A 15,214-nucleotide genomic window follows, 5' to 3' on the forward strand; every position below is an offset into this window, starting at 1 on the left:
AAAGTGGGTGGTAGGTATAAAAAGGTTGACTACCTCTGATTTACACGGAGTGAGGTGAACTAGAGGTGAACGATCACCTCACAATCAAGAGGCTGTGAGTTTGATCATAGGTAGAGGTAAATATTTATCTCTCTGGGCACAATGAGAATATATCTGCTGAACAAAACTCTGAACTGGCGACCAGAAGGGCATCTGGCCATTAAAACACTCTGCTAGCTCCATTCAGTTGCCCAGACTCCACCCTACAAGGGATTATGGGATCCTTAAAAGATGATGATGATGATACTTAATCATTTACACAAAGACTTTCCACTGGATTAATGAATTACAATGACACAAGCAGGGTTTGCTCAGCATGCTAAGCCACAAAATACCTAACTAAGGGTCACCTGAACAAGCTTTGCAATATGACATGAATGCAGCCAGTAAGTCTTCAACTGACCTGAATCTGGGTCTTCAGCAGGATTGGGATGCACAAAAAAACAACAGAACAAACTCAGCAGAGCCATTCATGTAGAGCAGGGGTCTCCAAGCTTAGCAACTTTAACACTTGTGAACTTCAACTCCCAGAATTCCTTAGTCAACTATGCTGGCTGGGAGTTGGAAATCCACAAGTCTTAAAAGTTGCCAAGGTTGGGAGATCTCTGATATAGAGTTAAGAGTCAAGAGACTCAAACTTGTAACCATATGATTCAAACCACAGGAGAGGAACAAGAGAAGAGGACATACAGTTAGGCCTTGACTTACAACAGTTCATTTAATGACCGTTCAAAGTTACAAGGGCACCTAAAAAAGCCACTTATGACTGTTTTTCGTACTTAGGACCAGTGAAGCATCTCTATGGGTCACATGATAAAAATTTAGATCCTTGGTAACTGGTTCATATTTATGACGGCTGCAGTGTCCCCCGGATCCAGTGTTCACGATATCAGGGGTCCTAGTAACACCCCAGCGAAAGACGACTCCGAGGCTTGAAGTTCCTCAAAGTTCCATTTTATTACCGATGTCATATTGGCACATCTGGGAAAAGCCGAATCTGAAAGCTTCCAGGTTTTCCCCACTCAAGTGAAAGTTCAAGTCCCTGCCCAGCACCCACATGTCCATCCCATGATCCAATCAGGCACATTCCCAATTGGAGATGCCTCCCAGTCACACCACTTAACATCTGTGGCAAGAAGGTCATAAAATGGGGCAAAACTCTCTTAACAAATAGCAACGGAGATTTGGGGCTCAATTGTGGTCGTAAGTCGAGAACTAACTCTATAGGAGCATTGGCTCCCATCTCTTTGTTCAGGAGCCTTTTTTTTCATATTGCAATGCTGCCTTTGGACATCAACACTATTCATTTCCACAAAGCCTTTTCAGTAATGGCACTGAAACTTTTATTTCCCAATGCATAAATTGCAAAAAATACTTCTTTACGTGCTGTCTGTTAAGCAATTGTAATAAACCCTGCATATAGCTTTAAAGGAGAAGTAGTCCTTGACTAATGACCACAATCGAGCCTAAAAATTATGTTGTTAAGTGAGACATTTGTTAAATGCGTTTTGCCATTCTCATCGTTGTTAAGAGAATCACTGCAGTTGTTGAGTTACTAACCCAATTGTTAGGTGAACCTGGCTTCCACATTGACTTTGCTGGTCGCAAAAGGGGAATCAAGGGACTCTGGAACACTGCAACCGTCATAAAAATGAATCAATTGCCCACCGTGTGAAATTCTGATCAGGTGACCATGGGGACACTGCAATGGTCATAAGTGTGAAAAACAGTCTTAAGTCCGTGATGGCGAACCTATGGCATGTGTGCCACAGGCCATATCTGAGGGAACGTGAGGCGTTGCCCTCTGTCAGCTCCAACGCACATGCATGCACTGGCCAGCTGATTTTCAGCTTTCCGAAGGGTGGGGAGAGGCCGCTTTTCGCCCTCCCCAGGTTTCAGGAAAGCCTCTGGATCCTGTTGGCAGCGAAAAACAGGTCCAACCACCTACCGGAGTTCTTCGCCCTCCCCAGGCTTCAGGAAAGCATCCAGAGCCTGTGGATGGCAAAAAACAGGTCCAACGGCCTACCGGAAGTTCAGAAACGAACTTCCAGTAGGCCCTTTGGGCCATTTTTCGCCTTCCCCAGGCTTCAGGAAAGCATCTGGAGCCTGTGGATGGCAAAAAACAGGCCCAACGGCCTACCGGAAGTTCAGAAACGAACTTCCAGTAGGCCCTTTGGGCTGCTTTTTGCCCTCCCCAGGCTTCAGGGGGTTTTCCTGAAGCCTGGGGAGGACAAAAAACATCCCAACGGACCTACTGTAGTCTGGAGGCTTCAGTGAGGCCTGTGCGCATGCCCGCGGGGGTGGTTGTTGTGCGCGCATGCGAGGGGGGTATGGCATTGCATTATGGGTGTGGGCACACATGCGAGCGCTATCACACGCCCGCACGCCCTTTTGGCACCCGAGGAAAAAAACATTCGCCGTCACTGGCCTATGTCATGTTTTCAGCGCCATTGCAACTTCGAACGGTCACTGAATGAATTCTCGTAAGTCGAGGATTACCTGTACTGACTTGCTCCACGGCCACAGTCACGTTATGAAAAAGCAAGACGTAAACTGCTCACCTCCGGCAGGATACGTCCATGGACTCTGATCTCCGCATCTTTCTGTTTTAAGCCCACTTGACCTTCCACCGCTCTACCATTATCCATACCAAGCTCAGAAGCTGGCTAGGAAGAGAACTGAGCCTCCTAAAGAGAAGACGAGGAAAGAAAGAAAGAAAGAAAGAAAGAAAGAAAGAAAGAAAGAAAGAAAGAAAGCAAGAAAGAAAGAAAGAAAGAAAGAAAGAATGAAAGATTGAACATTCGTTTTTCAAAATACAAAACTTTAAAGAAACTCAATCTGACTGATCTGTTTCAATTGCTCCGTTTTTCACTGTCTCCTCTTTCTCCTTATTTGCACTGCTGGCCCTTCCCCCTGTTTCCCCCCCCCCTAAAAAAGCACAATATTAATTTATTAAATTTGGATACTAACCCAAACAGATGTCTGGATGGTAACAATTAAAAACAAAAGAAAAAAAATACACTAAAACCATGCAGGTAGTCCTCAACGTACGGCCACAATTGAGCCCAAAATTGCTGTTGCTAAGTGAGATACTTGTTAAGTGAATTTTGTCCCAGTTGTTAGGTGAATCGCTGTTTTGGTTCAGTTAGTCACACGGTTGTTAAGTGAGTTGAGTTTGCTGGCCAGAAGGTCGTAAAAGGGGATCACATAATCCTGGGGACACTGCAACGGTCATAAATTGTTCGGCCCAAGGCTTCCCAAGTTCATGAAGCCGACTCCTCGTCCTGATAAAACCTCTTTTATTTCGGTTAAAGGGAATTCCTCTCCAGCAAAGTCCCGGCCAACTGTCTTTCATGAGATTTCACAACTACACGCCTTTATCAGGCTTGGAGAGTTGCCAGGCCGATATCTTCCAAACGCCACTCTGTAGCAGAAAATATTTGGCAAGAAGTCGGGAACAGATTTTCACCCTAATGAATTGAACTTAATTGTCTCCTGCAAACTCCACTTCCCTTTTGCTCCTCTTTATTTATTCCCTATGGGAGGAGCCATTCATCATCCACCTGTGCTTTTACTCCCGAGTCGGCCCTTGTTCCTTAGCTGTTCCCTTTTCCTGGCAGCTCTGCGCATGCACACAGGGAACAGGCTCCAGCTGTTCTTCTGCCCCACTGATCTCCGACTCCGAAGGCAGCTGATAACTGTCAGACGGCTTTGGCCCCATCTCTTGCCTCCGACACAGAGCCCTCATCAGAGCCTTCCCCAGACTCCAGGACTGGCCCAGGTTCCTCCCCAGCCTCCTCACTGTCTGAGTCTGCCACCAGCTCCACTGGCAGACCACAACATTAATGTGAAAAACAGTCATAAGTCACTTTTTTCCGTGTAGTGTAACTATGAATGGTCACTAAATGAACTGTTGTAAGTCGAGGACTACCTGTAATGTAAATTTAAGGAGGACCTTCTAAGTTCTACATGGTTTCCAAAAGAGAGGAGACGACATTTACTTTGAGACCTGTGTGTGTATAAAATCATGGGTGTAACTAGCACACCATGGGTTATGTAGTCCTTTTTTGACCATCCACTTCTGTACTGTAACTTGCTTTGCTTTGTTGACTGGAGAATTGTCCCATCCCTTCTGTATCCCTTTTTTTCATTCTAGTTTATTTCTGGCTATGAGGGATTTGGAATGAACAGCTGTCAGGTTACAAATGTTCCTTTATGTCTGCATCCATAAGGCATGGAACGTCTGGTAGGAATCTGTTAGGAAGTTCAAGGATAAGGGGAAAAAAAATATAGGCAACCTAGCTAATTGGCCAATGGGACAAGTGACACTTGGGGGGGGGGGGGCGGGGAGAAGGGTTGCTGCTGGTTTGAACTGTGCTGAAACTGCGGGAAAGAATCAAGAGTTGGTTTTACACTAAGTGTGCCGATATGATGTGCCCAATAAAGGAATTCTTTGAGGAAAACAAAAGTTCTGATTTGCTGGGGCTCATTAGTCAGAACCTTGACATGCCAAGCACCCACATTTTGATTATGTAATTGTGTGGATGCTATGACGGTTCTAAGTGTGAGGACCGTTTTAAAGCCACTTTTTCTCAGTTTGGATGGAGCTTCAAACGGTCGCTAAATGGTTGTAAGTCAAGGACTGCCTGTATTCCAGGGGTGTCAAACTCAAAGCCCCTGGGCCAGATCCCGGCCTGTGGGGTGTTTAGATCTGGTCCACAGGGCTGCCCTGGAAACAGTGAAGAACCAGCCTGAGGTGTCTGAACCAGCAAAAACTGAGCTCGGGTGGGCCACATGCGGCCCTCCCGAGCTCCCTTTTCACTGGCAGAGGGTTGCAGGAAGCCGTTGCAGCTGAAAATGGAGCTCGGAAGCCTGTTTTCGTGGGCAGAGTGCTTGGGCCACCACAGACTCTGACACAAGAGTCATATCGAGCTGGCCGTGCCCCCTGGCCACGACCCCTTGAGGTCAAACACAGACCTGATGCGGCCCTGAATGAAATTGAGTTTGACACCGCTGCAATGTATTCCCTCATTTATAACTACCAATTCCCTCATTTATAACCACCAATTCCCTCATTCATAACCATTAGGTTGGTGCTGGCTCCATAAACATAGATTTTCTCCAGGACAACCTGGCCCTTCAGCTCTTCCAAGGGCCTACCCATCACCATTGTAACTGAGTCCATTCATCTCGCTTCTCTTCTTTTTCTTTTGTGGCCCGCCAGGGGCCAGCAGAGCTGGCAGCAGATTCGGGCAGTGAGGAGGTTGGGGAGGAAGATGGGCCAGCCCTGGACTCTGGGGAAGGCTCTAATGAGGGCTCTGTGTCGGAGGCAGAGAGGGGGGCAGAGCCGTATGCCAATTATCAGCTGCCTTCGGAGTCAGTGAGGCAGACAAACAGCTGGAGCCTGTTCCCAGTGTGCGCATGTTCAGAGTTGCCAGATGAAGGGAACAGCTCAAGAACTTGGGAATAAAGCCAGATGATGAACGGCCTCTCCCAGAGGAAATAAAAGAGAAGCAAAAGGGGAGTGGAGTTTGCAGGAGACAATTAGTTGGCTTAATTGGTTCGTGACTCTCTGAGACTCCTTTCCAAGTTTTGCAGATATCGGCCTGTCAGCTCTCCAAGCCAGATAAGGTCTGTGACTGTAAATCCTCCCTTGAAAGACTTTGCTGGATGTGGAATGAGCAGGATTCACAATTAATAAAAGGGGCTTTTGCCAGGACAAGGAATTTGTTTCATGCTCTTGGGAAGCCTCAGTCAGAACATTTTCCTTCTACCTTTCCCAGCATTAGAAACTTCATATAGTGTGTTCAAAACATGATAATTAGAGCCTGGTCATTTGATGCCTGCAACTAATCTTCAAGGAAAGGATAAGGAAGGCTAAGGGCAACTTCTAACCATTTTTAAGGGATCCACTTATCAAAGAATTATCTCTGCCCCTAAGGATCAAAATGCCACAGGTAATCCTTGACTTATGACCACAACGGTGCCCAAAAATTTCCATTGCTAAGCAAGACAGTTATTCGGTGAGTTTTACGACCTTTCTCGTTAGAATTGTTAAATGAATTCCTGCAGTTGTAAAGTTAGTAACACAGTTGTTAAGTGAACCTGGCTTCCCCATTGACTTTGCTTGTCAGAAGGTCGTAAAAGGGGATTCCATGACCCCGGGACACCGCAACCACCATAAATGCATACCGGTTGTCAAATGGCAGGATTTTGATCGCATGACCCCAGAGATGCTGCAACGGTCGCAAGTGTGAAAAATGGTCATCAATCACTTTTTTCAATGCAGTTGAAAGGGTCACTCAGTGACCAGGGCAGCATGCCGCCCCAGGAGGCTCGTGGCAGTCCAGTCTTTGCAGGAGGAGGCTGTGCGCGGTACAGGGAAGCAAAATTCGTCGGGTCCAAGTATTTTTTTCCTTTTAATCCTATGCAATTTGCTGGAGATCCAGAATGGTGAACCTTCCAGTGAGTGGATTGAGTCGATAACTGGGGATTCCTCGGTGGCCAGGGGCGTGTTCCAAAGAGCTTATTTGACTCCATCCAATCAATGAGAGGACAAGGTCAACCCAGTCTGGATACTCCTCCCCCCTCACTATGGAGAATAAAAGCCTTCCAATCAATCTCTGCCAAGGGAAGAAGAGAAATTTGGGCGAGAGTTGAATGCTCTGCAAATATCGTTTGCTATTAATTTATTTCCCCTGTTCTATGGACTCCATTACAGGCAGGCTATATAAAGACATTTCTCAAATAATGCTAGTGTTTCCCCAAAAATAAGACAGGGTCTTACTTTCTTTTGACACCCCCCCCCCCGAAATAAGCGCTTGGCCTTATTTTCGGGGAGGTCTTATTATTTTTGAAGTGCAGAAGACGGCAAGCGTGGTCACCTCATGGCTGCTGCTGTGTTGCAATATTTTCAGGGGAGGAATTATTTTAGTGCCTGCGCTCAAAAGCCCGATTGGGCTTATTATCCAGGAAGGTCTTATTTTCAGGGAAACAGGGTAATTTAATGCCTGCAGGAAACCCTAGATTTACAACAGTTCATTTATGGACCGTTCAAAGTTATGTCATTGAACGTGACTTACGACCAATTTTCACACTTACGACCATTGCAGCATCCCCACGGTCACACGATCAGAATTCAGCCGCTTGGCAACGGATTCTATTTATGACGGTTGCAGTATCCCGAGATCCCCTGATCCCTTTTTGCGACCTCCTGACAAACAAAGTCAATGGGGAAGCCAGGTTCACTTCACAACCGTGTTACTAACGTAACAACGGCAGGGATTCGCTTAAGAACTGCGGCGAGGAAGGTTGTAAAATGGGGCAAAAGACACTTAACAAATGCCTCGCTCAGCTAGATAAATATTGGGTGGATAGTGGCCATAAGTCTTGACAAACTTGAACATTGGGCACTATCTAATAAAATGAAATTCAATGGTGAAGAGAGTAAGGTTCTACATTTAGACAACAAAAACGAAATGCACAGATACAGTATAGGTGGTACCTGGCTCAATAGTAGTAACTGTGAAAGGGATCTTGGAGTCCTAGTGGACAACCATTTAAATATGAGCCAGCCGTGTGCAGCAGCTGCCAAAAAAGCCAACACAGTTCTAGGCTGCATAAACAGAGGGATAGAATCAAGATCACATGAAGTGTTAATACCACTTTATAATGCCTTGGTAAGGCCACACTTGGAATACTGCATTCAGTTTTGGTCGCCACGATGTAGAAAAGATGTGGAGACTCTAGAAAGAGTGCAGAGAAGAGCAACAAAGATGATTAGGGGACTGGAGGCTAAAATATATGAAGAACGGTTGCAAGAACTGGGTATGTCTAGTTTAATGAAAAGAAGGACTAGGGGAGACATGATAGCAGCCTTCCAATATCTCAGGGGCTGCCACAAAGAAGAGGGAGTCAAGCTATTCTCCAAAGCACCTGAGGGTAGAACAAGAAGCAATGGGTGGAAACTAATCAAGGAGAGAAGCAACTTAGAACTGAGGAGAAATTTCCTGACAGTGAGAACAATTAATCAGTGGAACAGCTTGCCTCCAGAAGTTGTGAATGCCCCAACACTGGAAATCTTTAAGAAGTTGTTGGATAGCCATCTGTCTGAAACGTTATAGGGTTTCCTGCCTAGGCAGGGGGTTGGACTAGAAGACCTCCAAGGTCCCTTCCAACTCTACCATTGTATTGTATTGTATTGTATTGACTACCTGCGTCATGCAATCCTGATTCCTTCCTATCCCATAAGACAGTCACCTCCCCAATAATTCAAGCTGAGGAAACAAAATACAAAAGAAAGCAAAAGAGGGTTTTTAAAAACAAAATAAAATAAACATACCTTCCTTGCTTGAAGGCAGCTTTGTACTGAGAGAGCTTGAGAGATTTTCCAACCAACTTCTGCAAAGCGGAACTCCTCGTAAATCGCTCCGTCGTTTGACAAATCAACAAAGCGGCTCTTGTTGCTTGAAGCTGGGGCTGTCCAAGTGGAGATTATAGAAGCTGTTTGTCTACGTTTGCCTGTCCCAGGAAGATTAGGCAAGAAATCCTGACCTAAAAAATAAAGTAACCCAAGAAGGCAGCTGCAATTAAACTTCAGAGGAAGCATGGGAGGGGGCAGTTTAAATAGTTGCCTCTGAACAGACCTTCCTTTACATTTTGTTTTGGGGGTTATTCTCTTCGTACACACCCAAACTCTGCCGAATTTCATTTCATTCATTTCATTTATTAAATTTCTATGCCGCCCAATCCCGGAGGACTCCGGGCGGCTTACAGAAATGAAAAAAGATTAAAAAGAAATATTAAAAACAATTGGACACAACAAGGTTAAAAAAGGGAAACACAACGAACACCCAATCAGGAGGGGGCTGGACCTCAATCAAGGGGTCAACAGCCCCAAGCCTGCCGGAAAAGCCAGGTTTTAATGGCTTTGCGAAAGGCCATGAGAGTGGGTAGGGCCCGGATCTCAGGGGGCAGCTCATTCCACAGGGCCGGAGTGGCAACAGAGAAGGCCCTACTCCTAGGTGTTGCCAGTCGGCATTGTCCCGCTGATGGCACCCGGAGAATTTGCTCCTATCACACAAAACAGGACTTTCCTTCTCAGGTTTTTGCACGTGAAAACTATGGCAGTTTGGCCAGTCTAGAGGAAAGAAGGACTAGGTGGGGACATGATAGCTGCGTTCCTGTATTTGAGAGTCTGCCACAAAGAAGAGGGGGATCAACTTATTTTCCAAAGCACCAAAGAGGGCAGGACAAGAAGCAATGGATGGAAAGTAATCAAGGAGAGAAGCAACCTGGAACGAAGGAGAAACTTCCTAACAGGGAGGACAATTAACCAGTGGAACAGAATTTGCCTCCAGATGTTGTGGGTGCTTCATCACTGGAGGTTCTGAAGAAGAGACTGGACAGTCACTTGTCTGATAATGGTATAGGACCATAGGTGGGGAACCTATGGCAGGTGTGCTACAGGTGGCACGCAGAGCCCTCTCTGCGGGCACGCGAGCCGTTGCCCCAGCTAAGCTCCACTGCGCATGCACACGTACCTCCCACGAGCCAGCTGATTTTGGGGTCTCTGCTGAGCATGTGCGGGGAGGGGAAGGTGTATGCAGGACATCCGTGTGCATGCGCAGGGGGTGGGGAAGCGTGGGGGGGTGCACCCTCCCTTTACCCCGTTTTTGATCCCAGGAGGCTTCAGGGAGGCCTATTAGGCCCAAAACGGGGCGCGGGGGGGGACGTGTGCACATGTGTGGAGAAGAGCGCAGGGGACGGGGGGAACACGGGGTTGTCACAGCGCATTGCATTATGGGTGTAAGCACCGTCACACATGCGTACACCCTTTTGGCACACGGCAACAAAAAGGTTAGCCATCACTAGTATAGGATCTCGTGCTTGAGCAGGGGTTTGGACTAGAAGATCTCCGAGGTCCCTTCCAGCTCTATTCTGATTGAACACAACATTTCCCCAATACATATTCTATTGTCTTCAATTAGCACTCTCAGCATTTCACTTGCTTCTCACCCCATTTTGACCCAGTAGTTCAATATTTGTTTCCCGTTTAGGTTTCCCCTGCACATTTTTGTTAAGAGATAGAGCAGGAAAAATCACAAGATCTCTACTGAATCAAACCCAACATCTGTAGAGGCTGCATTGTTTTTAACAACGGTCAGCCGAGTGCCACAGGGAAGCAAGACAAACACAGGTAGTCCACAACTTACGACCACAATTGAGCCCAAAATTTCTGTTGTTAAATGAGGCATTTGTTAAGTGTGCTTTGTCCCATTTTACGACCTGTCTCACCACGGTTGTTAAGTGAATCACTGCAGTTGTTAAGTTAAGAGCCAAGGTGGCGCAGTGGTTAAATGCAGCACTGCAGGCTACTGCTAGATCAGCAGGTCAGCGGTTCAAATCTCACCGGCTCAGGGTTGACTCAGCCTTCCATCCTTCCGAGGTGGGTAAAATGAGGACCCAGATTGTTGGGGGCAATATGCTGACTCTCTGTAAACCGCTTAGAGAGGCCTGAAAGGCCTATGAAGCGGTATATAAGTCTACTGCTATTGCTATTGCTATTGCTAGTAGCCCAGTTGTTAAGCAAATCTGGCTACCCCGTTGACTTGAGTCTCCCACATTCAGCTTGGATAGCACTAAAACGTACAATATCATCATAATTTATCATCCCAACCATAGGTGAACGATATCTTTTTACTGTGGATATTTTTGTAATTGCTCTTAAATTCCCCATTTACAGAAAAAGCGATTTGTCCCTTGATAAAGGTACACTGTTAAACCTATAAATCAGGGGTTCCAACCTTGGCAACTTTAAGACTTGTGGACTTCAACTCCCAGAATTCCCCAACCAGCATGGCTGGTTGGAGAATTCTGGAAGTTGAAGTCCACAAATAGATGGACTGCAATAGATATTCACTTTGGTTTACAGCCAGGTAATTTCCAATTCTCATTCTGATTTTTCTAACTCCTATTGCAATCCGGCAGATGCTGGCACAAAAATATAGTCTTTCAGCCATCCTGATGTCATCAAGTCTTTCATTATACAACAAACAGTTTAATATATAATGAATTCGCTGTTTCATTCCATTTTGTCAAGTTGCTGTTCAATTTTGACACTCCTGAAATTTCCTTCCAAGGCTGCTACTGGCATTATTTAAACTGTCCAACGCATTCCTGAAAGCTGACAGCATAAATTATTATCTCTTGCTATTTCTTGAAACAAAAAAAGCAGTGGCATCAGATGCTGAAAATGGAGACACTCTGAGCTTTGTTTCAAAGATCCAGATCCAAAATCAATGGAGTGACACTATTTACTGTCAAAAGACAATATTTATTGTCATTTGACTCTCATTTCTCTACCCTAAGTTAGTTGGCTGTCAACCAACTGTCTTGTTTAGGATAAAGAATGCCCTACCAGGAAAACAGCTGAGATATTTCTACCCAACGATTTGTTGATAAAGTAATCCAGTATCACACCTTCCAAGCAGGCCAGATCAGGAAGGGACCACCAAAAAATATCAGAAAACCTGACTGTTTTCTCTTCCCTCCTTCTTATGCCAAAGAGAATCAAGTTGGAGAAATCTTGAGTTTCTTTCTCACTTTTTCTAGTTTCTTTCTTGTTTGTCCAAGAGATAGGCTCAAGATACAGGCAGGATCTTGACAGACTTGAACACTAGGCCCTATCTAACAAAATGAAATTCAATAGTGAGAAAAGTAAGGCTCTACATTTAGGCAAGGAAAACAAAATGCACAGGGACAGTATATGTGATACCTGGCTCAATAGCAGTAATTGTGGGAAGGATTTTGGAGTCCCAGTGGACAGTCACTTAAATATGAGCCAGGAGTGTGTGGCAGCTGCCAAAAAAAGCCAACACAGTCCTAGGCTGCATTGACAGAGGGACAGAATCAAGATCATGTGAAGTGTTAATACCACTCTATAATGCCTTGGGGTAATGCCCCACTTGGAATACTGCAGTTTTAATTGCCATGATATAAAAAAAGATGTTGAGACTCTAGAAAGAGTGCAGAGAAGTGTAACAAAGATAATTAGGGGATTGGGGGCTAAAACATATGAAGAACAGTTGTAGGTATGTCTAGTCGGTTCCACCACAAAACCGCGGTAGACTAAAGCGCGCTCGACGAAAGCGCATACGTGATGTCACCACAGCGTGACGAAAACATCGCACTGTGAGCGGTAAATTTAAAATTAAAGCGAAAACCTTACCCTAACCCCCCCCAAACCTAACCCTAAACCTAACCCTAAACCTAACCCTTAACCTAACCCTAAACCTAACCCTAAACCTAACCCTAAACCTAACCCTTAACCTAACCCTTAACCTAACACTAAACCTAATGCTAACCCTTAACCTAACCCTAAACCTAACCCTAACCCTAACCCTAACCCTAACCCTAACCCTAACCCTTACCTTTATGTGAATCGGCTTGCTTTAATTTTATTTTTATTTTAATTTAATTTATTTTTAATTTTTTTCGTCGCACTGCTGATGACGTCAGGTACCCGCTTTAATCGGGCGCGCTTTAGTGGACCGCGGTTTTGACGGGTCACGTGTCTAGTCTAATGAAAAGAAGGACCAGGGAGGATATAATAGCAGTGTTCCAGTATTTGAGAGGCTGCTGCAAAGAGGTCAACCTATTCTCCAAAGCACCTGAAAAGCAGGGCAAGAAGCAATGGATAGATTGGAAACCAATCAAAGAGAGAAGCAACCTAGAACTAAGGAGAAATGTCCCCACAGTGAGAACAATTAATCAGTGGAACGACTTGCCTCCAGAAGTTGTGGGTGCTCCAACACTGGAAGTTTTTAAGAAGAGATTGGACAACTCGTTTGGAATGGTATATGAGGATGTTGAACTACAACAGGGATGTAAAACTCAAGGCCCGCGGGCTGAATCTGGCCCGCGGGGTGCTTAAATCTGGCCCACAGGGCCACTCTGGAAACAATGAAGGACCAGCCCATGGTGCCTCTGCCAGCGAAAACAGAGCTCAGGAGGCCTGTTTTCAGCTACGACGGCCTCCTGCAGCCCTCTGCCAGAGAAAATGGAGGTCGGGAGGGCCACACGTACCCCAAGCGGTGCGGACATGAGTGATGTCGAGCTGGCCATGCCCACACTGGCCACACCCTCCTGGCCCCCCCGAGGTTACACAGCCCTGATGCGGCCCTCAATGAAATCAAGTTTGGCACCCCTGAACTAGATGATCTGTTTGACGAGGGGGTTGATCTAGAAGATCTCTAAGGTCCCTTCCAACTCTGTTATTCTGTTTTTATCTTAAGCATATTATTGTCTTTATTGTTTGATATTTTTTTCAATGGTGTTTTTGAGAACCAGTGTGGTTTAGTAGTAAAGGCATCAGGCTAGGAACGGGGAGAACATGAGTTCTAATCCCGCCTTGGTCACGAAGTCTGCTGGGTGACCTTGGGCCAGTCATTTTCTCTCAACCCTAAGGAGGCGACAACGACACACCACTTCTAAAAAGTGTCAAGAAAACTGCAGGGACTTCTCCAGGCAGTCTCTCAGAATCAAAACATGACTGAATGGAAGGTTTAAAACAAAAGTGTCTTTAAACATTGTTAGCAGCCCGGAGTTATGATTTTGAGATGGGCTGCCATGTAAATTGAGATAATAAACAGGCTGCCTGAAATTGCCAAGAAGGAAAACTGATTAATGTGGCCACAAGGAAGAGCTTCGGTAGAATAAATTATGTTCAGATTTTGATATGCTGGTTTTACTGCAAAGTTCTTCTTTCCTATAAGTGCACATAAAAGCCGTGTTTCCTTTGCTCAACTTCATCTGTTAAGTGGCCTACATTTTGGGACTGTTTGTTAAGTATTCTTAGGAAATCAGCATATAGGTCATAACATGCAAGGCAATTAAAAGAAAGTAGGGTGGAACCCAACCAAGAGAGACAGAGAAAAGTTAAATGTATTTCACAGCATATCTGATCTTACACCCAAGTGGCCTCATCAACCCTGCTGGCAAAACGGACTTGGCTTGTTTCCAGATCAATTTTTTTTTTTAAAAAAATCAGATCAATCATCATGCCTCAATTACAAATTCATAAAGAAATGCATCATCATCTTCTTGTAATTCTTTCACTTTTAACTCGATATATTCTTCTTAGGTATGTGTTGTGGCCCAGCAGGAGCCGTTGGAGCTGCCACCAGACTCCGACAGCGAGGGGCCCGATGAGTCGGCTCTGGAGGACCCTGGACAGGGTTCCGACTCCGAGCAGGACGCAGAGAGGCTGGTTGGCCACCAGGAGGCGCCTGAGCCTTGGACCAGTGGGGAGGAGACAAGGGAGAGTGAGCCGGAAGCCAGTAGTGAGTTGTTCCTGGATGCACAGCACTAAAGAGCTAATAGGCGTCAGGAAGAGTTGCGCAGTTACAGGAGGTAATTGCACTCAACTGGTGGACATTAGGCTCCTCTGCAGACTATAAAAAGACTGCTTGTGCACACGCCCCTCTTGCAGAAGTCAACGCAGGAACTAATGTTGGAGAACATTATTGTGAACTTGGCAGGCTGGATTGCTGCCCCGGCTTATCTGTGTTGGTTTGCTGCCAAGGACCTGTCTGTCTGCTAATAAATTGCGTAAAGTATCTTTGGCTCGGAGTGTGCTTTGGTGCGGAACGAGGGGGGTCAGAACAGGTATGTATATAGTGACTCTGCTGCAGAGGAAAACCACAAGAAGTAGCCATGGCGATTAATTCCCTGAAGTTACCAGCCCTCAAGAAATTGTTACATCTGCAAAAGGGATAAATATTCAGTTGGCAGGACTTAAAAAACATTTGGGGAAAGTTTTTGCTAGTCAGTGTAAACAGAGGTATGTAACTCTTACTGAGTTAAGAATTACTCCAAATAGTGTAATTGAAAAAGCAAGTACACGTAGTCCTCACTTAGTGACCATTTGAAGTTACAACACCCCCCATCAAAAGCTACTTATGACCTGATTCTGGAGTGCCCGATGGCTACACAGGCCCCCGGGATCATATAATTGCATTTAGGGTGCTTGACAACCAGCTCCCTTTTACAACCGATTTATGACATTTCAGCCAATTTCCGGCAAAAAAAACACCCATAGTTACATTTATTTGCTTAACAACCTCAGCATTCACTTAACAACCACAACGTTCTCTTAGTGACCGCTACAAAAGGA

General features: G+C 45.5%; 1 protein-coding gene across 1 annotated transcript in view; it reads right to left on the reverse strand.

Annotated features, from left to right (window-relative positions):
- SLC25A42 (solute carrier family 25 member 42) overlaps window positions 1-15,214 on the reverse strand; it is a 38,992-nt gene that overhangs the window by 11,448 nt on the left and 12,330 nt on the right. The window contains exons 2-3 of the mRNA XM_032215923.1: window positions 8,381-8,592; window positions 2,601-2,726 (exon numbers count right to left, since the gene is read on the reverse strand). Of these exons, the coding sequence (XP_032071814.1) occupies window positions 2,601-2,687 (87 nt within the window). The 5' untranslated portion in view covers window positions 2,688-2,726; window positions 8,381-8,592. The remainder of the gene's footprint in view (window positions 1-2,600; window positions 2,727-8,380; window positions 8,593-15,214) is intronic.

Source organism: Thamnophis elegans, chromosome 1 (genome assembly GCF_009769535.1).
Source record: "Thamnophis elegans isolate rThaEle1 chromosome 1, rThaEle1.pri, whole genome shotgun sequence".
NCBI lineage: Eukaryota > Metazoa > Chordata > Lepidosauria > Squamata > Colubridae > Thamnophis > Thamnophis elegans.